Source organism: Bacillus rossius, chromosome 1 (assembly GCF_032445375.1).
Source record: "Bacillus rossius redtenbacheri isolate Brsri chromosome 1, Brsri_v3, whole genome shotgun sequence".
NCBI lineage: Eukaryota > Metazoa > Arthropoda > Insecta > Phasmatodea > Bacillidae > Bacillus > Bacillus rossius.
The window spans coordinates 320,373,211-320,398,476 of record NC_086330.1 but is presented as its reverse complement, the minus strand read 5'-3'; the positions used below and the strand labels follow the sequence as shown (position 1 = coordinate 320,398,476).

Sequence of the window (25,266 nt, the reverse complement as noted above, 5' to 3'; positions counted from 1 at the left end):
TCAATAACTGTAGACATTCAGATTTGAACACTAAAACATCCTTGTCTGTGACTTTCTTTTGTGTAACACACATAATCAGTTGTTTTCTTGTTGCAAAACCAGTTTCGATACTCTTCGTAAACACTGTGTTATCCTTGCTATTAGGATCAAGTGCACACAAATCTACATCATTGTTTGCCTTATCCAAAATTTCCTTCTTTATGAATAATGACATTAGTCCATACAACAATTCTATTGTGTCAGAAGCTTGGAAAGGAATCATGGGGGAATCAGTCTGGTAGCACTTGAGGTATGGTTGTATCTGACTTCCAATAAAGGAAAAGAAAGACAATTTGGCAACCATCAGTGGATCTTTAGTAGCCTTCTGAACAGTCTGAAAAGACTTGGTACACAGAGCAGATTTGGGTTTACCTTTGTAAGAATCGACAAATGCTGTAACTTGTGGCCAAATACCAATAGCCCGTTCTGAAACAACAACATCCTCCACCCAAAGGACAATATCAACTTGAAAGCTTTGCAGCTGTAAATATATTTTTATGATTTGTGACAAGAAGGAAACAGTGATATTTTTTTTTGCTAAGAGTATTACTGACAAATTAATATAAAAGTTAGAATTATGTACAGATCTGACTATAAGTAAATAATAATTTCCTCATTTTAATGGCTTTAAAAATGTTTTACTAGTATCTCTGTATTAATATATAATGTTCATATTAAGTTTGATCATTAACTTTGGGAATCCACAAAAAAAAATTGGTTGTCTGTAGTCGGTTTACGGACGATAGTTTAACGTGGCGTCATAACAAAACATTGTTGAAATGATTGATCCAGAAGAAAAGGAAACATCATATTCGGCCTGAGACTGAGCCGTAATAGGTTTTTGCAACCAAACCATTTAGGGATTAAAAATATTACGTATATTCTTTGAGGAAGAATGTTTTTTTAATTTTTCTATCTTTTGTATGATAAAATCTACCTCTGCATACTTTTATGAATAAAAATGAATTATTTTTGTTGAATTATCACTATTTTGTATGGATACAAAGGAGTGAAATGAAATGTAGAATTTAATTAATAAATTTACTTTTATTTGCATTCATTAATTCAAATATATTTATTACTTTTGAAATGTTGAATGTGCCGTATTTATTTTTACAAGTACAAAAAAAAATTTCGCAGCTACCGGGAATCGAACAACAACCTTTGAATTAAAAATCAGCGATGTTAACCGCGTGGCCACGAGGCCATACTTAAAATGTTGATGTTTCAGATATTATATATATATTTATAAAAAATTTGTTCACGGTAGGGAAATGATATTTCGTTTTTTAACACGATTTTATAACAAATACACATCCCAAATACACCAAACTTATTTATAATGTGTTACAATATTTTTTAAAACATTGTGGAAAAGATCCCGGGTGTAATTTGAATTATTATGTGTAACTGTAAAACACCATTGTTGGTTCAAAACGTATTTGAATATTCAACATTACTTTTAAATAACCGTACCGATTGTGCTGAAAATCAGTGGACAATCGTTAAATTACATAAGAGTAATAATTCAAATGACGAAAATATTATTGAAAATTCAAATCAATGCTTGTTCCCATCGAGTGGAAGAGAGATGCCACGCATGCGTACAATGAGCATGAAGAGAGATGCCACGCATGCGTACAATGAGCAAACAGGACACATCCGTAGTGGGGCAATTTTTCATGCGTGCAGCCAGCGTTCATCGATTTATTAGACGTTGTCACGTCAAAAAATCACATTGGTGAAAACACCAAAATGAAAAAGAAAAAAAAAACAGCTTTAAAGTGCAAGTTCGTGTATTACGCCTTTTTAGTTTATAGATGAACGTCTACTTCACGACATGTTATCTATGAATTTATGTTTGTTTACAATACATGCTGCACGGACGGAGAATTTACTTCAGTTAAAGGAAACTTAAGTTATTTAATCAAGTGTTTTACTGTAACACAGTGTGTGGTAAATAAAATTTCAAGGCTACCAATAAAATTTCCAGGACGATTTACAATTATTTGCGAATTCCAGGACATTTCCAGTACTGGAAAAAGTTTTTTGAAATTCCAAGTTTTCCAGGTTTTCCAGGACGTGTATGAACCCTGATCAGTAAAAACTAGGCAAATTATGTGGTTAGGAATCTGAAAGATGTACTAGCAAAACTGTGCCATACCAATGTAGTAGTTGTATGCTTACGCATGCAGTTATGAATTCTGTTGTCTTTCAACCCCTGTTATTTTCCACCCCTTGCAGTAATGGTTAGTCGTATAAAAAACAATTTCAGAAGAAAGCTGTAAATGATTTTTAGGTTTTACAATAAATAAGAATGGATTTAATAGTGTACAAGGTTATGATTTTATGAAATTTTTTTTAATCTACCTCGGTTTTTTCCAACCCCTCGCAGCAGGGTTGGCTGATTTAAGCCACAATGTAAACCACAGTTTAAACCATGGTTTAGATCAAGTGTTTTTTCCAATATAAAACAATTACTGTAATTTTAATGAAAGGTCTAATTCCACTCTACTAACAACAATACTTTGCTCATTAAAGGTTTCTTGTGATACAGAAATAAATAATTATATACTAATCAAATTCTTATCATTTAAAGTATCTGCAGACCTGCCAACTTTTACGGTTTTTCCGTAATTTGTACGGAAAATAATTTATTTTACAGTTGTACGGAAATAATCAATATCTTACGCTTTTCAAATTTACGACCTTTTTTTTCGGTATTGGAGTACGTTTCGTTTGATTTTCAATATAGCAGCGTAATCCGTGCGTATTCTGTCTCGTAAACAAGAAAAGGTGAAAAATACGGGACAGAAAAATTGAGTTCACCAACTGGAAAGATGTACAATTCCTGTGAGTAGTGTATAATTTCCCTTTTTTCTCCCCTGAATACAAACGATAGGGAAATTTATTTCCATGATTTCGGCTTCTAGCTCCATGGCGGAAATGGCGGCGTGTGCTGTTTCTATTGCTGTTGGGTTATGTTCTGTACGTATTTTTTAGTTAAATGGTTGTGTGTGAAGATAGTTAGAACTTAGTGATGTTTTTTATGCCATCGCAATGTCCACGAAGAATAAAAAACTGTATGGACAGGTGTTAAGGTAGGTCTATTCGGAACTGTTCTGTGCCGTGTATTAGGGATTTAGGCACGTTTTATTTAAAATTTTGTTATCATAAATATTTTTGGAAAGTTATTATTTTTTTTTTTCATCTTATATCTAGACTATTCAGGCCCTCAGCCTCTGTTCTCAGAGACGAGCTGTTTTTTTTTCCAGCCTAATGCTAGGTTAGCAGTCTGGCTAATATTTCTCCCGCCTAAAGGCACGTCGGAGGCCGGTAACTTAATTTCTCCGCATGACTAAATTGCATACAGCAGATTCGTGGAGCAGTGCTGAGACCTGCTAACTCTGTCACAAATCGGTATAAGGTTCACTAGCAGCAAGACACGGCAGGAGGATCCCGTGGGCCTTGTGTCCCACAGACCATGCATTTTTGAAGCCATCCCCCCCCCTGCTCCCCCATCCTTTCTTCTCAGAACTGAAGCCAAGAGTGATGACTGCTTGTGAACTCCTGGGGACGGTAACCGAATTCAAGGCCATCCCAGACTTAACAGCCGCAGATACGATTCTGGTCTTTAACGACATCTAGTGACGGCTGTGGTAACTAACGCCACTCGTGGGCGTCGGCAGCGCCGATACTAGCGTGTTCGCGCGGAGGTAACGACAACCTTTCTCCCCATTATGTCTCTGGCCGCTAGGTGGCAACACTGGTTGCTCCATAAACCCCTAACAGTGACACACTCGTCGGCCACAAGTAGATTTATTAGTGCTTCTTCTCGCCACCAAAAGATAGTGCCTCAGTCGTGCAGTCACTCCAGTAAGATCTAAAAATTTTTATGCCGGACACATTCGGGTGGGCTTGGTGATTTTCGGCTCAGAGCCTAACCCCCCTCCCATTCTCTAGAGATCCCGCGCTGATGATATACTGACGATATCCTGCGCTGAGGGGACTTCGGTGCGCGCCTCCTGACTGACTGGTACCTCTTTGTAGCTGCGATCTTCGGCGAAGTATCGGTATCGCATCTTTTATTATGTAGTCTTCTCAGACTATAGGGATGACTCCTGCGCTGAGGGGACTTCGGTGCGCGCCTCCTGACTGACTGGTACCTCTTTGTAGCTGCGATCTTCGGCGAAGTATCGGTATTGCATCTTTTATTATGTAGTCTTCTCAGACTATAGGGATGACTCCCTATCTGAAAAATTTAGATTAACCAGTCAGTAGATTAGTAAAACAGTAGAAAACTTAGTTTTTTAATACTTTTTTATATATATTTTTTTAATCATGAAGACTTTCGCGTCTACCGCGCATCGTGGTTCGGGTTTCCCGAATCGAGACGCCCTCTCCTGAGCGCCAGGACCAACACCCTGTTTTGGTAAGTCTTGATGTCATCCCCCCTTTAATTTCCCTCTATTGGCCTTTTGCATCATTTAAGTATACTGTCTGGAAACAGGTCTGATTCTTTGGAATTTGGACTTCTGTTTCAGACAGGGTTCCCAAGTTTGGGGCCACCAAATTCCTCTGCCAGAACCTCTGGAGTCGGATCCTGAGCAGAATCCACCATCTTTAGGCCTACTACCTCGATCACCTTCAACCTACAGCCCCTGGTTATACCCGCATCATTCAATCATTTTCTTTACGAACTCAAAAATAGTCTAATCCAGTTAAGACAGTGGACAGTTAAAGCGGTTCGAAGAGGAGGAAATTCATATGATGTTTTGCAAGGACTACATGTACGACCTGTAAAGTTAGCGATGTTAATTTCATTCATTTCTTTAAATATGTTATTTTTGTTAAACATTTAGGGCCGGCTCTCTCGTAATTAAAGTTAAAGAATATTATTAGTGTAATTGTGAGGAATTTATGTAAGATCACTTATCAATGAAAAACAGATGTTACAGGAAAATTTAATCTATAAAAAAAGAAAGAACAATGATTAATAAAATAAGGAAGTCTATAGACGTAACTGTTGTTTTCATTTAATTAATCTATAATAACGATCCTTTTTCTCCCAAGTGTTTGTAGGGAGTCACTAAATTTTCTTTGTTTACTCCCAGTGTCGCCTCTGATGTTGACTTTGGATAGCTATTACTTGTGGGCCCCAGTATTCAGAGTTTCCAAATATTTTTACCTACTTATTTAATAATTCTTAAAGACACTAGGGGTATTACAGTTCCCATGCATAACCATGGATCAGGCAATGGATGAGTTGCAGAAACAGTTTTCAGCCCTACAGATTGAAGATCTCTCTGAAGTCATAAGCAAGTATGAAAGGATTGATTCCATTTGGACCGAAGTTGGAAAAATACTTTGTGCTGATGGAAAATTTCCCACGTGATGTTGACCATTCTTCTTGTTCCACACAGCAATGCTGAATGTGAAAGAATGTTCAGTATTGCAAAAAAAAAAAAAAAAAAAAACAGAGTAGAATTTAGATCTTCAATGAGAAGCACAACAATACAGGACATTAAAATTTTGAAAAGCAATAACCAAAAGATTTGCTACAAACAAGTTTTTAACCATGAATATTTGAAGAGGGCTAAGCAGGCCACTGCAAAATGTTTGCAGAATTCCAGTGTATAGAAGTGAGCGATTTAGACTCCACATAATTTAATTTTTAAATTGTGTATATACCATTTGACTTTTTCAAAATTACAATAGTACCTACGTAATCTATGCAGTGGAACACATTTTTTTGGTAAGTTACCTATATTTTAATCTATTAGCATTAAGCTCTGGTTTGTTTTAATTTTCTTTGTAATGTGTAGCATTTTAATCGGCCATTTAGGTATTTAGTAGTACTTATTACATATGCATACATTAAATATTGTTGCGTTTAGAATGTTTTTGGACTTGGGGAACATATTTGAGAAACCCTCATTCAATCATTGCGTTGGATTTACGCCAAAATTTAGTGTTTTTTCAAAACTTACTGATGGTGTCCTTGCCAAGTTGGCAGGTATGTATATGTGTAATTTGTAAATTATACTCAGATAAATATTATTCTAAAATTAAATGAATTATTAAAATGTAATCAAAAGTGTAAAAAAATAAGAAATAAATAAATCTATTATTTTAAAAAAATTCTATTTTGTGGGAAATCCCTGGCTGTACTATAAATCCCCTTCTGTGGGAAATACCCATTCCATTGAGAATCCTCTTCCTGTAGGGAAATACCGGTAAATACCTTATTTCACGGCTTTTCTGCAAAGTAAAAATTAAATTACAAAAATACCATTTTCCAATACTAGATACATCCCTGTATTTACCCTGAAAACAGCATTAAGAAATTCCTACTAGCTTCAGAGAAATCCCATTTTTTAGCTCACATTTCAATATCTATGCACTGCAGCTGCCCACCATTAATTGTTTACCCATATCAGTTTGTGTTTGTTGAGTAGAACTTCAACTATTGTGAATGGTCGATTATGTACGGCTAGCTAAATTAAAAATACTTTCAAACTGTGTGGACGGTTGGTTGGGTTAGTATAGATACAATAAAAATACTAAAACATACTTCTTATGGTTGTTTAGGAATTACGAATTGAATATATAGCTATCCTGACCTAACTAACGGTTCATATGAATTTACTGAATTTTTAATGTAGCAATACTAACGCAAACAACTATCCACAATATTTTAAGTATTTTTAACATCGCTAACCTAAAGTAACAAGATTTTACAGTACTTTAATGTAGCTATACAAACCCACCCAACCGTCCACAATATTTAAAGTATTTTTTACGTCACTAATGTAACCTTGTGAATCATTCATTACTATGCGATTCAAAACTCTACTCTAAATAAAATGTCAAAAAAAATTCTTAATGCAATGATATTTGGACAAACAACCAACAAACAAATTACAAACATTAATATTTCCTACAACTGCAATACCGTTGACCAAAGTACTCGAAAATAAACACATGAACACAATTAATGTCAAGCAACGAACCAAAAGACTAATATAATAAAAAACAGTTTAAACAAAAAAAAGTTTGTTTTTAAAAATAAGTTTTTTTTTCCACCTTGCATTGCAGCAATTGTTTGTCTTATCAAAAATTGTTTCAGACAAAAGTTTTAGATAAAAATTGTTAGATTTACAAACACTTTGAACAAATTTGATGGTGTTCCTGTGAACAGAGTTATGATTTTTTTTATGTCCTCCAAATCTTGTTTTTTCCACCCCTTGCAGTTATGGTTGATCATATCAAAAATGTATTTAGACAAAAGTTTTTGGTATTACTCCTACAAGTTATAATATGATCAAAAGGATGTGATATTCATCATATTATGGGAGTTACAGAGATTTTTCTGTTGTTCAAAACAAATTCCCCATTTCTACCCCTTTGGACAGATATTGCCCATTAACGAAATTGACAGAGATTTTCTTTGTTTATATTTTATATATAAGTTTGGAAGTTATTTGTGAAATGTTACGGCAGTATATAAAAATGTTATATAATGTTTTATTTATATATATAACACACACACACTTATCAGTTGACAATGGTTTTGGGTCTATGGATCATGAAACAAAAAACCTATATAAAATTTTTCTGGAAGTCGCACTATGGTAACTACTACAATAGGCAGTATTTCTTGGAAATATACCTAAAAGCATGACAAATATAACACATCACTCCCAGAGCATACTGGTAGTACCACTCCGGATCCTCGCCAAGACTCTCCCAAGAGACAAGTGTGAGGATGAACAATATATGCCTTTCTTCTAGAGTTGTACCAAAATAAGTCCCAGAAACGAATCCTATTTAATCAGGTTGTCTATAAATAACAGATAAACCACTTTAAGGAGTTTTTATCAGGACATTTCACAAAGTAATGTTTCATACAAGGGAAATTAAACATAATATAAAGTACATCTACTATTTGCAGGAACGTGCTGATTATAATGCACAAAAGCAAAAAAAAAATAGAGATCTTTTCCACAAAATTTAAATAGACAGTCTTCAACTATTTAAATTTTTTATGTTACTATGAACTAAAGTGTGTCGAAAAACCAAATGCAAGTTAGAACTGTATGCCACGATGAAAGGTTTCCTAAGGGCTAAACTAAAAGCTTCCAACAACTCTGATGCCCAAGCTTTCATAGCAACAGGTATAGGCCTAGACGTTTCTGAGAAATAACCTATGCCACGATATTTTACCAATGGCATGTTCAATATGAATCTCAAATACATTTAATGTGGAAATTAGTACTTTCATTTAAACTAAAACATAAATATTTACAAAACATTTACCTTCTCACATATATCAGTATTTAAAAACATTTGGATCACTTAAAAGACACTTCATTTTAGCCTACCATTTCTGCTCATTCAGCTCAAACCCATATCACATTTTTGTGTAAACTAAAAGGTGAAAATAAATTTTGTGCAATTTTTATTTATTCAAAAAGTAATTTATGAATTGGTACATTTGATTTTTATAATCACAAAAAGTCATTACAAAATAGTAACAACAAATGGAACAAATCTTTGGCAAACATAGCAGGAGAAAATGGGTAATTTTGATGAATATCTGCTTCTTGGAAACAATCTACATGTTTAAAAAAAATCCTTTATCAGCAACTATCCTTTTTTGTCATATTATTAAAAAAATATTGGTGTGAGTTTTATTGGTGCATGTTGTTTTCAAGGATATTATCCATATGTGTATTTCCTGCATGGCAGGAATGTAATATGGGTTTGAGAGACAGGGAGGGAAAAATAATGTATAACCTTATTTTCAAATTCAATTGTAATATGGCCCAATTGATATTTGCCTATATCTGGAGTTATTTAAAGTACAATTTAATCTTGAAACATGTCTCCAATGAATAAATGTGCATATATAGACAACCACTAGTTCTAATACAAAGAAAAACATGATGTATTTTTTTGCAATAACGTGTGTAAAAAAAATTTGATTATACAGATATGACATGCTAGTACACTTATCATCATCACAAAACACAATTTACAAATACGTGTCAAAATTCCCCCCAGCGAAAATTTCCACTTTTTCTTGTAAAATGCTAAGTAACCAGAGATCAAGAAAACATTACAAATTTTTATTTCTATAGTCTGCCTCTTATATTGCAGTGCGGAGTAAATAGCAACAACCCCTGTTACCAGATCGACAGTACCCAGATTTTAATTTTACTCTTTCTTGATTTTTTAAGACAATGAAATAGCATCTATTGACAGTTTTATTACAGTTGCAGTTAATATGACAAATAAAATATTTGGATGTTTCACACCAATTATTATTTTACAGGAGAAATTAATATTAATACATTCCAAAAACCTATGACCTATGCCAAAAACTATAACTATAATATTAAAATATCTAAAAAGTTAACAAAACAAAAATGTTGAAATTAAGATGGTGACTTTTTATGATGACTCCTTAGAAATATAAAACATATATTTTCACATGATGTTTTTCATAAACTAAAATAGGAAAATGTATTTCCAAAATTCTCACTCCAAATTTTAATTTACAAATCACTATGTTTCAGATAATTACATTAAATTTATTTTTTTCATTAAATTACAAAGTTGTGTCTAAAACATTTTTGCTCTATGGTGTATATATGGCAACAGAGAACACCAAAACAAGGACACTGCTAATGGCATAAATCATGCACTGGACAGTAAATGGCCATTTAAATGCTAAGGATGAGACATGCAATAGCATTTTGTTGATATTTAATAAACTTATTGATTTTACATTCATAGAAACATAATTAATATGGGACATTCCATGTCAGATCAACAAACTTTGAATTAAAATTTTACCTCACCATTTTAGAACTTCTTCAAATTTTGTATAGTGGTAGTATGTACTAAGAATAAGAAAAATATTAAATTTTAATTTTATCTCTAACGGTTTCCAAAATACAGCTATGTAAAGTTTTCAAAAGCGCTCAAAAACGCTGGACGAGCATTTTTGAAATTGCTCTAGAAGCTGTTCTAATTAAGCTAGAAAGGTGGGAGTGGTGTCATTTTACTCCATTTTTAATGGGCTTTCTTATGAAATATAACACACCATAGGTTGTCATAAAAAAATTTTTTCTAAACTTAAAATCAAAATTTTGATTTTGAATAAAACAAAAAGTGCGTCCCAAAAAATTTTGAAAAAATTCTTAAAAGTAGGTTGTACTTATGGGAAGCATGTGTCAAAATTTCAAAATGGGCATGCAATGGGTTCAATAGGTAAAAAATATTTGAAATGAGAGTTGATTTCTAAAATCAGTACGGTTTATGTAGTGTATGGTAGTATTAATTGTTTGTACATGAACAAATAGGCATTCCATTTACTTACTGAGTACAAATTCACTTGTTACTTGACATTGCCTGAGTTATTTTTAGTGTCTCTTCAGCTGTAAGTGTATAAATCCTTCCAGTAGGAGTTGTAGGATCAACTTTGCAGAGGACGTCCGTTACTGATATCCACAACACATCAGGCTTCCTTGGATATGAAAATGAAGCTGCCGGTCCAGGAGGGTGTAAAAATGTTACTTTTAATTCATCATCTTCTTCCTTCTTCTCCAAAACATAAGCAACCCACCACTTATCATCATACACTGCCGTTATGTAGCCATTTACATCACTTATTTGCAATTTATCTGGTGATTTTTGAACAGCTAGTGTCTTCAGTTTGACTTTCCGAAAAAACTTTAACTCTTAGTTTTGAGAGACTCAATGGTTCAGGTATAAAACAGTGGAATTTTTGAGTACCCTTAATAGTAATAGCCTGGTTGAAACGCTCCTCGAGAAACTTTTCAGATTCAATATGATCTTCTTGGGTTGAAAAGGTAAAATGTATTCCATTGATATTTTGTTTTGCCCATTCATAAAGTTGAATGGCTGTCAGGATTTGACTGTCATATGGCCGCTGTAGACTAGCTTTAGCGGCTAGTCTCTTGACCGTGCCACCAATCCCATCACAAGGGCCCTTTCCATGAGCCGTAGCTGAGAAATGCCATTCAGCTTCAACATCAAAATCCTCTTTATGGTAGCACAAGTTTATGAAGTTTTTTTTGTTTTTATATTGCCCAGCACACCCGTCAGAGTAATAGAAAATCTTCTTTGGTAATGCCTGGAAATGTTTTGTCAAGAATTCAATAAGTTTCTTTTGAAACGTATAAACAGACACGGTATTGTGCTCCAAGCAATCTGATACCACAACAAAACTGACATGTTTGAGTTTGTCTTCACTTTTGTAATAAATTACAAAAGGGTGAAGAGTTACATGTTCATTAGCCCAGTGGTAGCTCTGAGCCTCGTCTTGTACCACAACTGTGTAGTTTTCGGAAAAGTCTAGGTTTATCACAAACTCTGATTCATTTAAATTTTCTTTTTTATCATTGATGAAAGCAGACTGCATTTTAGCAATAAAATCATGTTTTATTAGAGGTGAAAGTTTTTCCAAAAAGAAAGTGATAAAGTCTTCTGAAGATTTGTTTAAAGTCTCAAGAGTGCAACGATCTACAGACACCCATTGACGAAAGGTGACATTTTCTATCAAATTTTCTTCAAAGGCATCTTCAAGAATTGTTTGTATAGGTGTAACCCCAGGACAATCGGCACATTCACCCATGACACATGTTATTGCTGGTGGATTGCATTGCATTTTGACCATACACTGCTTGTACGACTTCAATTCACCATTAGTTAGAGTTCCTAATCGGGCATTTTCTATAATCAACTTCACATTTTGGTGGATAGTACATACGCACACTGCATGCGTGCCACTTTTGCCTGCTAAAATACATTGTTTTGGTCTTAGTTCAGCAAATTTAGAGAATCCTACTTTAATGTGGGGGGATTTCTCCTTGAACAGAGTATAAGCTTCCTTCAGATTACACAATATAAGACTTTTGATATTTTGGTTTTATTTCCATTTGCCTCAACAACTGATACACAATCTTTTACGCCGGGCATTGCTCTGCTGATTTCATCATTTAGATAAAAGGAATGAATAGTATTTACAACATCTTCTGAGAGCGTCTTACCAGGCTTGGGATTGGGAGTCTCTAATATACCTTTCTCTTTTAAAATTTTTTTTGCTTGTCTTACCATATAGTTTGGCGCATTAAATTCCCTCATAATCTTCCTTATCCCCCAACCCTCTGGGAGGCAAGTAAGTATCATTAATTTCTTAACACGATTGTTTGAAACGGAAAATTGATCTTTGAGGTTTTGTAAAACTGATTGGTCAAGATCGTCCTCTTGAATGGACGATGATGGATCTGCTGCTACAAAAAGTTTTTGTTTCATTGCAGAGTGAATTTTTCTTGCTTTGGTTGTTGCATACTGCTTGGATTGGATTTTCCTTTTGTCAATAGGAGACTCTTCTAGCTCCAAAAGAGAAGTATTCATTTGATCTACTATTATTTTCGAAATAGAAAAGTTAGGGTCCCTGTCTGAATCCGAACTGGACATTTTATCATTCAATGCCACTAAGCAAGGCTTAGCTGAAGGGCCAGGTTGATTGGCATTTAAGTTTGTCTTCAAAGCTGTAATTTCTTTCCTACATTTATTGCAAATTTTAGCTTCCTTTGGAATTTCAGGATATAAACTGCACATCCATGATGTGACATTTCTTAATGTCTTTTTATACCTGACTGTATGATTTTCTTTTTTTAAGGGATTAAAACATTGTAATCTAATAAACACAACTTTTTTCTCCATTTTTTAAAGTCTAAAATTTAAAATTGATTAAAACCGTTTTGCAATTTACAAGTTTCAACAAAAAATTGTCTTTAAATAATAATTAATTGAATAAAAATATTGACATGTATAATGTACATTACATAACTGTATTATCATTAGTACTCACTACTGTCACACATTACTAGTAGTTACACTCACTAATACTTTATCACATCACTGTTCTCAGCATAACTACTGATTCTACTGACAAGAGCACCAGACTCAGACGAACTGCTATGTGAGCTATTCTTGTGAGGTGCAGGTCTCAACTCGTCAGCAAAGCTTGCCCCCTCCCCCCTCAGGCCCTCTCCTTCCTGCCTGCTGGAGCAGATTGATTACAGTCTGAATGTTAGTCTTAAAACTTTCTAGCTTATTCTTTACTGTTTTTTAAAAATTACTTGAATGATACCTACATATTTTAAAATCCACTTATATAAAGACATTAACTAATAAACAGTCACCTCAATAATAAATTAATATCAATACGAACTTTCCCGAAGGTACACGATGTTGTTGTCGGGATAAATACGACCATACTGGACCATACCATCATGGCGACCCTCGATTATCGCTGCATTGCCGCGTAAACAAAGTTTACTAATTTTTAAACTAATTCTAGTTTCCAGTTTACAGTTTTCATGTAGTTATTTTTCAAGAAGAGACTCTGCAAACTGTGCGAAGTGAAAGAAAACTTCTGAAACGTTTTATTATAACCATAACCATAGCCATAACTACCAACACCTATGTTTGTATAGATTTATTATAGATAGTAAAATTATTAGCATTACTAATGTTGGTAAAATAGAACATAGTAAAATATCTTTACCAAATTAAAATTCCCAAAATCTCACCTTTTTGCAGATAATATTTAACCATGAAGCCATAATCTGCCCATTTTGAAATTTTAACTTATGCTTACCATTAATATAGCCTACTTGTAGGAATTTTTTCAAAATTTTTTGGGACGCACTTTTTGATATATTCAAAATCAAAATTTTGATTTTGAGTTTAGAAAAAAAAACTTTATTACAACCTATGGTGTGTTATATGTCAAAAGAAAGCCCATAAAAAATGGAGTAAAATGACACCACTCCCACCTTTCTAGCTTAATTAGAACAGGTTCTAGAGCAATTTGAAAAACGCTCGTCCAGCGTTTTTGGGCGCTTTTTTGAAAACTTTACATAGCTGTATTTTGGAAACCGTTTGAGATAAAAAATTAAAATTAAATATTTTTCTTAATTTTAGTACCTACTACCACTATACAAAATTTGAGGAGATTCCAAAGTGGTCATGTAAAATGGGTGTGTTGATTTGACATGGAATGATCCATATCCTAAAACTTTATCTTAGGAGTATTAGTTCATTTACAAGTTATTTCTCATGAACACACAAATTTTAAAGGTCAGAATGACACATGTATTGCAACTTTTAGATTTAGCTATATAGATATCTATACTATTATAAAACTGTAATTTGTCTGATTATTCGAGGTTGAAGCAAAAACTAGTGGACCAATTTTGTTGAAACTTTTTGTGTTTAAAACCTAATGATCTGACTTAAAAACTGTTATATATTTTATCTCACTATGATGATGGAAGCCAGATTTACAACAATAAAACCACAGAAGTGTGTGTCTGTTTGTCTGTTTATTTGTTTGAGCATCGAGCAAAAACTACCGGACAGATTTTGATTAAACTTTTCGTGTTTAAAAGCTCATGATTAGACTTAAAAACTGGTGTATATTTTATCTTGCTGCAATGACGGGATCCAGAGAAACAAAACGATACAACCAAAATTTTTTACAATCAAGTACAACAAATATAAGATGAGCTTCCATTTCAAGACTGTTGATTTAATATACATATATTTATAATAACATACAAAAAGATCGAAAAAGGGTGAGCATTTACAACTTTCAACACAGCTGATAACTCAATACAACAGCAGTCTTCTGATTGGCTAAAATTTCCACCTTGTAGGAACATTCCACAGACAACTGCACTAGACCAATTACCAAAATGACCATGAAAACTGCCAGTTCTACACTTAATCTTCCATATAACCATCCATACCTGCAGCCATGAAAGCTTTCAAGGAACCTAACAAGGAAACTTCCATTGTGGCATACTCGCTTTCGCTTCAAGCTGAAAATTTAAGTGACACTTCCAGCACAGTTATTAATTATTTCAGACTTACTTCGACTTTTGTGATCAGTCCTTCAGTTTCATTGCCTTTTCGTGACCTGTAGACAGCCTGTTAAATGTTAATAATAGTAAATGTTGTTGTCATACATGAAATACCAGTCTGCCTGCTAGTAATGACAGAGCTGTCCCTAGTTTAAATAGAACCATTCAGAAAATCAATAAATTGGTCAATCAATAACTATCATTAATATCAGGTATACAGTCAACTTTAGTTTAATTGCATACAGCATCAGTAGCAAAGTTGTAGCTCCATAGTTTTGGTTATTACACAGGCAACCCCTAAGATGCCTTTTCAAGGCATCCTGTTTCCTCACCAATCTATGTTGTCACTACTCCAGTGACACACTTCATTGCATTGTATTGCATTGCATTGGAGGCATATATCCTGCATTTACGAAAGTAGATAATGTGAGACGTAAGTAAGACATGATCATTAGCCAAGAACAACTTACCACAAGCTCGTTACTTTCTTTTTTTATCGTTGTGTTAACAGTTCGGCCTGATTTTTCAAGCCCTATACTCCAACACTCATTGCCAAAAACATCTTCACTCCACCAATCCATTACCTGGGGAAGAAAAACCTTTTTATATTTTTAACTAAATGTCAATTGGATTAAAAACATATTTATCAGAAATCCATTTCACCTCAACTCACAAAATAAATACAATTAAAATAATATTAAGTTAAACATAAGTACTTTTATATTAATTCCTGTAAAACAATAAAACAGCTAGACTTTATTTAATTTAACTTTTTTTTTACTAGTTAACACCTTATATATATATACATATATATACATACATTCATTTAAAAAAATTGGTTAATAAAACTAGCTTATAGATAAAAATTACACTCTCTGCATAAGTATAAACGCAACATACAGCATGAAGAAAACAATGTGTTAGGTATTAAAGTTTCTTGTGTTAAGGCCCAAATAGTATCTTTACATTGACACAAAAAAGTAGCAGAACACAAATAATATTTTGTTAAAGGAAAAATGCACTGTCAAAAATCTAATTTTGCATTTTATCTTTAATTTCCTTGACATTTTTAAGTAAGGAAATTAATACATCTAAAACGGTAGAGAGGCCTGGTAAAATTCGAATATTTCTGGTGTCATAAATATGTCATTCTGGCATGCATTAAGTAGATAATGCTCTGTCTTGTCTTCAAACCTCCCAGATCTAGACTAAACCTGTTGCCTCTCTTGCAGGGGGAGGGGAAAGGAGAGGCAGGGAGCGCGGCCAGATAGTAAAGGAGAGATCCTAGCTACAGACGAGACTCGCTGGTGGAAGAGTGAGTGTATTATGACTGGTGACATGCAAGTCATTGCTCCAAAAGGCTAAAATTGTATTTAGTTTGTAATAATAGCTATATTGCAAAACAGAAATAAAGATGATATCTAATCACTGTTTCCTCATTTTATAGATATTGAAAATTCTGTAACTGATTTATTTTTCTAGGTTAGTGTTTTGCACAAGTTGGTTATTGTTACAATGTGATAAGTAGGGTTATGTTGTTTAAATTAGTAAAAAATTTAAGTGGTAATGAATAATTAAAATATAATTGATGTACCTGACCAAGCCTGGATTTTTAAACTACGCAACAAATGCAACACGCAAACAACACAATTAAATCAAATATTGTAATTGCTTAAATCACAAACTTAAGCAGGGTGAAAAATGCAAGATGTGACCAACTCTACAACTTGAAATTTTAAAACCTTATAAAACAATTTTTTATTCCCTAGGCTTTGACTAATACTTATATTTATCATGAAAAATTATAAAACAGTTGATATAAAAAGTAATTTTCTTTCAATGTAAAAAGTTATAAAAAAGATTATAGTAAAATGATATCTAAGGGCCTTTGCTGCACTTAGATATATTGCATGGGTGCCACATTGTGTTTGGGAACACGGCCTAGATGGCGGAGGGCTCCTAAAGATGTGATATGACCCCTGAGGAGATGCGAGTCAAACTGTCCCACAAAAACTATCTCAATCCTTGTGACCTGGCCCGCTCTGAGGATCAAGCATGCTTACTCATAGAACCTACCCAGTAAGTTTTTAAATGTGCTTTATCAGTAGGCATCGACTAATGGCAAATAACATTAAGCAATATCATGATTAACACAATTTATTCAACAAAATTGACTACACATCCCTCATACTTCTTACTAGTTTAAATATTAAAAAGGCCACACGACACGAATAAGTATAGAATGGGGTTGGCCATCCTCGTGACATAAATGTTTATGTTCATTACAAAATCTTTCAAAAGTTTTATTTTTTTAATTGATTTATATTTATTTCAGCAGTCTGCCTCAAGAGGCAGGCCCCGAGGATATAAAGTGTACAATATAATATTTGTACGAAAACATAAAGATTTATCAGTGATGGCAAGCAATGAAGTCCAGGGGCTACTAGTTAGTCATACCACGGAGGATGATGACTTTGGGCTGGATAGCGTATAAGAAAATGGTCACTGATCAAGACCTTACCTTCATCGCTGATGACCACGTGTTATACATAATTCGTGCTGTATACATTCAGGAAATAGAATTAAAAAACTTCTCTTACCAAATTAAAACATATTGAGATCTTATAACAAACCCTTTAAAATGACTGTATTTAAATTTATGTGTTTGATAACTGTATTTTCCCTCAGTAGTGCACTCTGAAATGTTCAAAACTTTGAATACTCAACTGAAGTAGAGTTTCCTTGCGAAAATTAACTAATCATTTTGGGCAATTTTTATAACTTTTTAATCAAAATAATTATCATCATGAAGTTTTTGCCAAACATAATAATATAAAGACTGCAACATCCTCTGCGCATTATGTTATACCTTATACATAACTATTTTAATCTGGTGTTTCTTTTTTAGTAGAAAGATTGAATGGAACCCTTTTCTATTTATAAAAAATTACATAGACATATTTGCTCTTGGTTTTTTATTTAAAAAAACAGGACATTAGTAAAACTGCTATCAGGAGTATTAGATACTACAGGAACAGGGTAAACTCGGAGGAGTTGGCTGAAGTTAAGAACGTGGGAAGCCTGAAAGTGCCATGCACTACGATGAAGCTGTTGAATGTTGCGTTCGCGTGGCATGTGTTTGAATTAGTTGAAAAATAAAATTTGCAGATTCTGGACCTCTGGGTTTCGTTGACCTTTGGAATGTACTCCACATTCCTGTGCACGCCGGGGAGAATGCCCCACCCACGCGCAGCACCGCGCACCTGGAGTAAAGCCCCAGCAGCGCCCGCAAACAACACCAGAGCTCAACTTTAATTAACTGAAATTGTGTATTATTGTACATAGTAAATGACAAAATATTCAATTAAAATCTTCGAAACAATTACTGCCTGTATTACAAATTTTTTTCCTTTTTTTTCTTCTTTTTTTAATAATCTGTCGTGTTACTTCTTGATATCTGTTTTTCCAAAATAAAAATAAAAACAGAAAGTAGTCGATAGAAAACTTGAAAATGACAACTCCAAAGGTTTTAAGTAAAGTGATGAGTCTTCGAATCTGCAACTTAAAGCGGGGAAATTAATTTTTTACATATTATTTTACCTGGACTCCAGTAAAAGAAAAAAAGCTCAGTGAAACGAAGTCATCTCATACCGCTTTTTTTGCTGTCATTGGTCAATGGCGAGTGACGCACATGCTAGACCACATACCGCGAGAATTCAAATTATACACGCGACTAAATGGCACTTAATAACTTTTTCGTACTCATATAAATTGATGTAATGTATATACAGTTAAAATATATACAGTTAAAATATACCGTGAGTCTTCGTAAGGACTATATTTGAACTTTGTTACGTCTTCAGTTATTAAATCATAAATAAAATATTTTAAAATCTAAACTTGAGCAATGTTGGTAGACATCATGATGCACGTGCGGCCTGCCGTTCTTGCGATATAAACAACACTGTGTAATTTAATGCTATTTTATTAATGTTTTAATATCGCCGAAATAAACAATTACAATTGATGAAGGATTACAGGGTGTCCAAAAAGTCTTTCCCTGATTACACAAATTTATAACTTCGGCTAGACGTACGATAAAAATATGAAAGTGGTGTCAAAATGTTAGGTCATAACTGAATTTTTTTTTATAGGTTCGCAGTAGGTGTGCAGTGTCTGAGGTGTGGTGCCCAGGAAGCCGGACATGATTACCAATCAGGAGAAAGCGCAGTGTGTCCTGTGGTACCATGAGACACGATCACCAATAACAGTGCAGAGAAACTTCCAGACCACATATGGAAAGATTCCCCCCTGATGTCAAGAGCATTAAGACATGGTATGAGATGTTCAAGACCACAGGATCGGTTGCTGACCTTCCGAAGTCTGGTCGACCATCAACCTCAGCTGAAAGGGTGGGAAGGGCCTCACGTGAATTACAGATGCCAAAAAGCTCTCTCCACGATATCTTACACGAACGTTTAATATTTCGTGCATACAAAGAGCAAATCATTCAGGATCTGTTGCCCAATGACAGTACACGTCGATATGAATTTGCGGTCGAAATGTTATCACGTATGGAGGTCGATAATGGCTATCTCAAACGAATTGCATTTTCTGACGAGGCAACCTTTTTTTGTCAGTGGAGTAGTGAATCGCCATAACGTGCACATTTGGGGTTCACAGCCCCCTGGCGAGGTGATGGGAGTGTACCAGAGGAAGTCCAAAAGTGAATGTTTGGTGCGCGCTATTGCATGACAGAATTATTGGGCCATTCTTCTTTTCTGAGGCAACCATCATATCTCCAGTGTATTTAGACATGTTACAACTTTATGCTGTTCCTCAGCTGTTTGAGTATCACCCCGATATCATGTTCCAACAAGATTGGGGTTTGAAGGTCCGTGCCTATCTTTATATGACCTTTCCTGGATGATGGATCGGTCGTGATGGACCAACGGTTTGGCTTCCATGCTCTCCTGACATAACCCTATTAGACTTCTTTTTATGGGGTTATGTCAAGGACGAGGTCTACCGAACACATGTACCAGATATTCTAACCCTTCGACAACGGATAACCAGAGTCATTGCATCATCAATCCCTCCAATGATGTTGGCTAATGTGTGGACAGAAATCGAATATCGACTAGATGTGCTACATGCTACCAAAGGTGCTCATGTGGAAGTGTACCTACTGATGTTTTAAAGACACTTGGATAGTTTCTCAACATTTTGTCACCAGTTTCATATTTTTATCTTACTTCTAGCCGATGTTATTAATTTGTGTAATCAGGGAAAGACTTTTCCGACAATCTGTATATTCAATCTTATATTATTTCTTCCTTACAAAATTAAACAGTGTCAACAAGTAATGTCCATTTTAAGTAGTAAACAAAGCTTATCTAAGGATCAATTAAATCTTTTAGCATAGAAATTTGTAGGACAGCAATGATTTTTGAATAAAGTTGAGGAGCATTTAATGGCTCTTTAAATCTTAAATTTCATGCTTCTGCGTGGTAAAATTATAATCATGATTTTGGCTGAACTTCAGCATAAGCATTAGCTGCTGTTCAAATAAATGAATTTGCTTTAGCCTAGTACCTTTTCCATGCATATTGAAAATGAACCATTTAAAAACTTAATTTGAGATGCCTAATAACCTAGTAATTGTGTATGAATGAATATGATTATACATCTGCAATCTCTAATTTTTTAACAGAAGAAAAAGTATAACTACATTTTAAAGGCTGTCTGGCCTATTATAGTTTTACGTGCTGTAATTCTGCAGCATGGCAGCTTCTGAAAAAAAATATGGTAAATGATAAATGAAGTGAAAGGTTTGTTAGGTTAACTACAATAATAATAGGTTAATTTTTTTTTCTAATTTTTATTCTAACTTAAAATCCTCACTTTAATTGTAAGTCACTTAATTTCCCATAACCTGTGCTTTTCTCCAAAATTATCACGGATACCAGCCAACATAATTTTGATATAAAAACTCAGATTAAAATGGCAAAATGAACAACCACACCATTTTTTCATGACAAAATTTTTATTTTGATTATGTTACAGCCTGCATAACAAACATTATCGACAGGTAGGCCCTACTTCTTTTCAAGCTGGTGTTATAAAATTTGGACCCCTTTTGAAAACACTTCACCTATCAAAGTGAGGGCCAGTAATTGGCAAATGGCAGTAAGGCCTATTTCAGCTTCTTTTCACAGATAGATACCTGAGGGCTGTCTCTAGAAGTACACTTGGCTAAGATCACTGTAATAACTTACCCCCACCTTATGATGCTTACCAGCAAGAGTCCTCAAATGTATGGCTCAAAACATAAATATTCACAGACCATTGCCTTAACTTAAAACATTGACTAAACTAAGTAATTTTGTGTGGAGTCAGATGGTTTTATTTCATCTCTATTATTGGAACACAAATTTATGGTTGTAAATAACCCTCTCAAAACAGACCATTTTTTTTTATCTGTACAGAATTAGTGTCATACTCGAGTAAAAAAATATATACCATTAAATATTATTTTTTAAGTTCCTTGAGGTGCATTTAACTTACACATCTTATACATACTGGATATTCATAAAAGAATGTCCCGGTTTCAATAGTGTTTGGAAAACACATGATTTTATTAACATTTCATTTGGTTTGCAGATTGCACAGGCAAACTACAATAACACAGGAAAGAACGAAACACAGAACACAACTTATCAATAGTAGCACACTCTTCCTTACAGCAGACTTTTCGAAGAAAAGAGGGCAGTTAAAACATGTAGCTCGGTTTCTGCAGTGGGCGTTAAGAATCTATGTTAAATTGGCTGAAACAATATCACTTGAAAAGCCGGCAGACAATGAGCAGCCGATTTACGCAAAGTTCTGGAGTCAGCAAGTTGCATACGTTCGGAATCACGTGGCGGAAGGGTCACATGGCAGGTGAAGCTAATGACAGCCAGGTCAAGCCCTACACCGTAAATGGTCCAGGGATGCATGCAGGGAATTAGCAAAAAGGTTAGTTTGAAAAGTTATGATTACCAGAAGTATTAAGATCAATGAAACAACTGTGATGGCACCCCGCGAACAATGCATCCGCTCCAGACTGCAGTGTAACAAAGACTGAATGACTGAGGACTGCTGGGTGGCGGCGGTTGCCATTGGGTTGGGGGGCAGGGGACGTGCCGCCTCCCGCCAAACTGTTTAAAGGACTAAATCTAATTATTATACGTGATACTTATTAACTGAACACTTCATAAATCCCTTGAATAAAAAATATAATGACAAATTAGGTGTCTGAAGGCATAAAAATGGGTAAATATTTACTTGGGCGGTATTTCCGAAAAAAAATGTTAAAAATCCGAAAATACCTTTATTTTATGCTCTTCAACTTCCTCTTTTCATTAAAATCGGCGGAGATTAGAAATTCCAAATACTTTAGGAAATATCGAATTTTTTAATTTCTTCATATGTAGTTGAGCGGTATTTGCGAAAAAAAAAATGTTAAAAATCCGAAAATACCTTTATTATATGCTCTTCAAATTCCTCTTTTCATTAAAAGCGGCGGAGATTAGAAATTCCAAATACTTTAGGAGATATCGAATTTTTAAATTTCAGCACAAAACCAGCGCATTCCTGTGGCGTGCGTGCTCCATTGTTTCTTGTTTACGTACGAGTATCTATTTTTTTTATTGGATAATGATGTCACGTGATTGTTCGTGATAGGCCAGAATTCAAATGAACTAATACGTGATTATTTAGTTCAATTATTGTTTAAAACGGTGTTTAATTACCGCCTCCAACTTAGGTGAGTTTTTAACGTTTCTAATTTTAAAGTCTTATTTGTTATTTTGATATTGTTGCGCAAGTAATAAGTAACAAAAAAATTTACGTGAGTTGTTACTGTACATCCTTTGTTACGGGTTTGTTAGGTAAGGTCAGTTACATTATAAATAATTTAAAAGTAAAGAATAATTAAAATTAATTCACATTATTTTTAATATCACCTTAGTTTGAAAGTATTTATAATGTAACTGACCTGACCTAATCGACCATTTTAGTTTACTGTTCACCCTCTGTCCGGGTTTGTTTGGTCAGGTCAGTTACATTATAAATATTTTAAAACTAAACAGCCATTAAAATTAATTCACAAAATAATTTTTAATGTCGGCTTAGTTTGAAAGTATTAATAATGTAACTGACCTGACCTAATCAACCATTTCATTAATTACGCATTCACGATTCACGAACACACGGCAAAATAACAAAAATGGCGCCGCTCGAATGGTTCCACAGGTCTTGTATTGCAAAATTAAAAAATTCGATATCTCCTAAAGTATTTGGAATTTCTTATCTCCGCCGCTTTTAATGAAAAGAGGAAGTTGAAGAGCATATGATAAAGGTATTTTCGGATTTTTAACATTTATTTTCGCAAATACCGCTCAACTACATATGATGAAATTTAAAAATTCTACATCTCCTAAAGTATTTGGAATTTCTTACCTCCGCCACTTTTAATGAAAAGAGGAAGTTGAAGAGCATAAAATAAAGGTATTTTCATATTTTTAACATTTTTTTTTCGGAAATACCGCCCAAGTAAATATTTACCTAAAAATGTTATATTAAATATTAAATATTATGTAAAAATTAGAGTTACAATTGCTAGTAAAGTTGGAGACCATCAATAATCGATATGAACCGCTCCGTGGATATATTTAAGATGGATTTTAAAATAAGATGGTGTGACCAAGCATAACTATGTATTAAGTTAGACCCTAGGCCATAAAAGGAAACAATGGCCTTGTAGACACTAAAGAAAATGATGTACATTGCACAGGCACAAGCGAGAATTAAAGAATTATTAACAGACGACAGCTTACCAGAACGAGTTACTTCCTTTCCGTGTCGGCACAGTCGTGTCTTTGACTCGGGGGCGAGGTCCCAGCGCCGGGAGAACGACGACCAGAGACTAGCAACGCCGTTCTCATGCGAAGTCATAGACAATAGGTGGACAAAGTGTGTAGAAATCAAAAGATGATTCACGCTATCTTCTTGGACTGAAGCACAGAGTAAATAAAAGTAATTTAATTAATAAAACATTATTGTGATACAAAATGCCTTAAAATACATTTGTTTCTTATTTACACACGAAACCCGGGAGGAAGAACACAATTACATCCAGGGTGTCCAAAATACGTTTTCAAAATTTCCCCATAGCGGACAAAAGATTTCCCCAAAATGATACAGATTACCACAAAATTCTTATACCTACCTTATCTACCTATTCCTTTAAAATATTACTTATTGGTGTGGTATTATATGTTCAGAGCTGTAAAACTATCGTATGTATCAAGAATTAAAGTATATTTAAATTAATTTATATATATAGATAAAAAAAATAGTCTATCCAGAAAAATAAAAAAATTATAAAACTTGCTACACGGGCGTCTCTTTTGATTTTTTTTATGATTTTCTTTTTTCATTGTTCTATTGATTTACCGCATCACGATGTTTTCTTTTTATTTTTATGATTAGGCTGAAGATATTTTTAAATTACACAATACATTGACTGACGTCGACACAAGTGTCTCCCCGGCTCCTTCAGGCCGTTATGCCTCGCCAGCGCCATCTCTTTAGCGAGTTGCGCGACGCAAGTGACGGTGACGTGCGACGTTTGTTTTCTTTACAGGATTTGACATATTATTTATTGTAAATATATTTTTGTTTTATGTTTTTGTACATATTTTTGCTTATATTTTATTTTAATTAATTTTGTATTGAAGGGATTTGTATTTTATAAGTTTTGATTGTTCACCGAGCGCTAAGGCCGTGGCTTCAACCTGTGACCAATCAGCGTGTTCCGCGGGCTCATGGATGAGGGGGGAGACGCAGGCGCTCAGGCACGGCAGGGGAGTGGGAGGGCAGTTGAGGACCCGGCACGAGAGGCGACGGACGTGTTGGTGACGCCGCTCCGGGACGGTGAGGGAAACGAGCGCGGTATTAACAGTGGTTCTAAACTTTGACGTGCGGAGACGTTTATTTTCGACTTTGCAGTCGAGCTTGTTAATTTGCTATTCAGTCACGAGCTCTCATTGTACTATTTTCATGTATGTGTGTTTTGCTCTCAATTCTGGCGAGTCGCGGTTCATTTTTGCAAACTGGTCATTCGCCGTCATAGGTTTTGTGCTTCTAATCTCTTCCTGGCCAGGGTAGTGTACAGCCATACAGACATCCTATCGTGCGTGGGTCATAAGAATTCTAT

General features: G+C 34.4%; 1 protein-coding gene across 4 annotated transcripts in view; it reads right to left on the bottom strand.

The window, feature by feature from the left end:
• The window catches only part of LOC134527964 (gastrula zinc finger protein XlCGF57.1-like), a 192,284-nt gene extending 168,091 nt beyond the window's left edge, over positions 1-24,193 (bottom strand). For 2 of the 4 annotated variants that reach the window (XM_063361069.1, XM_063361070.1), the window contains exons 1-2: positions 23,885-24,192; positions 15,476-15,589 (exon numbers count right to left, since the gene is read on the bottom strand). Coding sequence is in view for 2 of the 4 variants with exons in the window: in XM_063361070.1 (XP_063217140.1) it covers positions 15,476-15,586 (111 nt within the window). In the remaining 2 variants the exon portion in view is untranslated. Of the gene's footprint in view, positions 1-15,475; positions 15,590-23,884 lie in introns of all 4 variants that reach the window. The other 2 variants (XM_063361071.1, XM_063361072.1) reach the window with 2 other exon arrangements.
• Between the last annotated feature and the right edge of the window lie 1,073 nt (positions 24,194-25,266).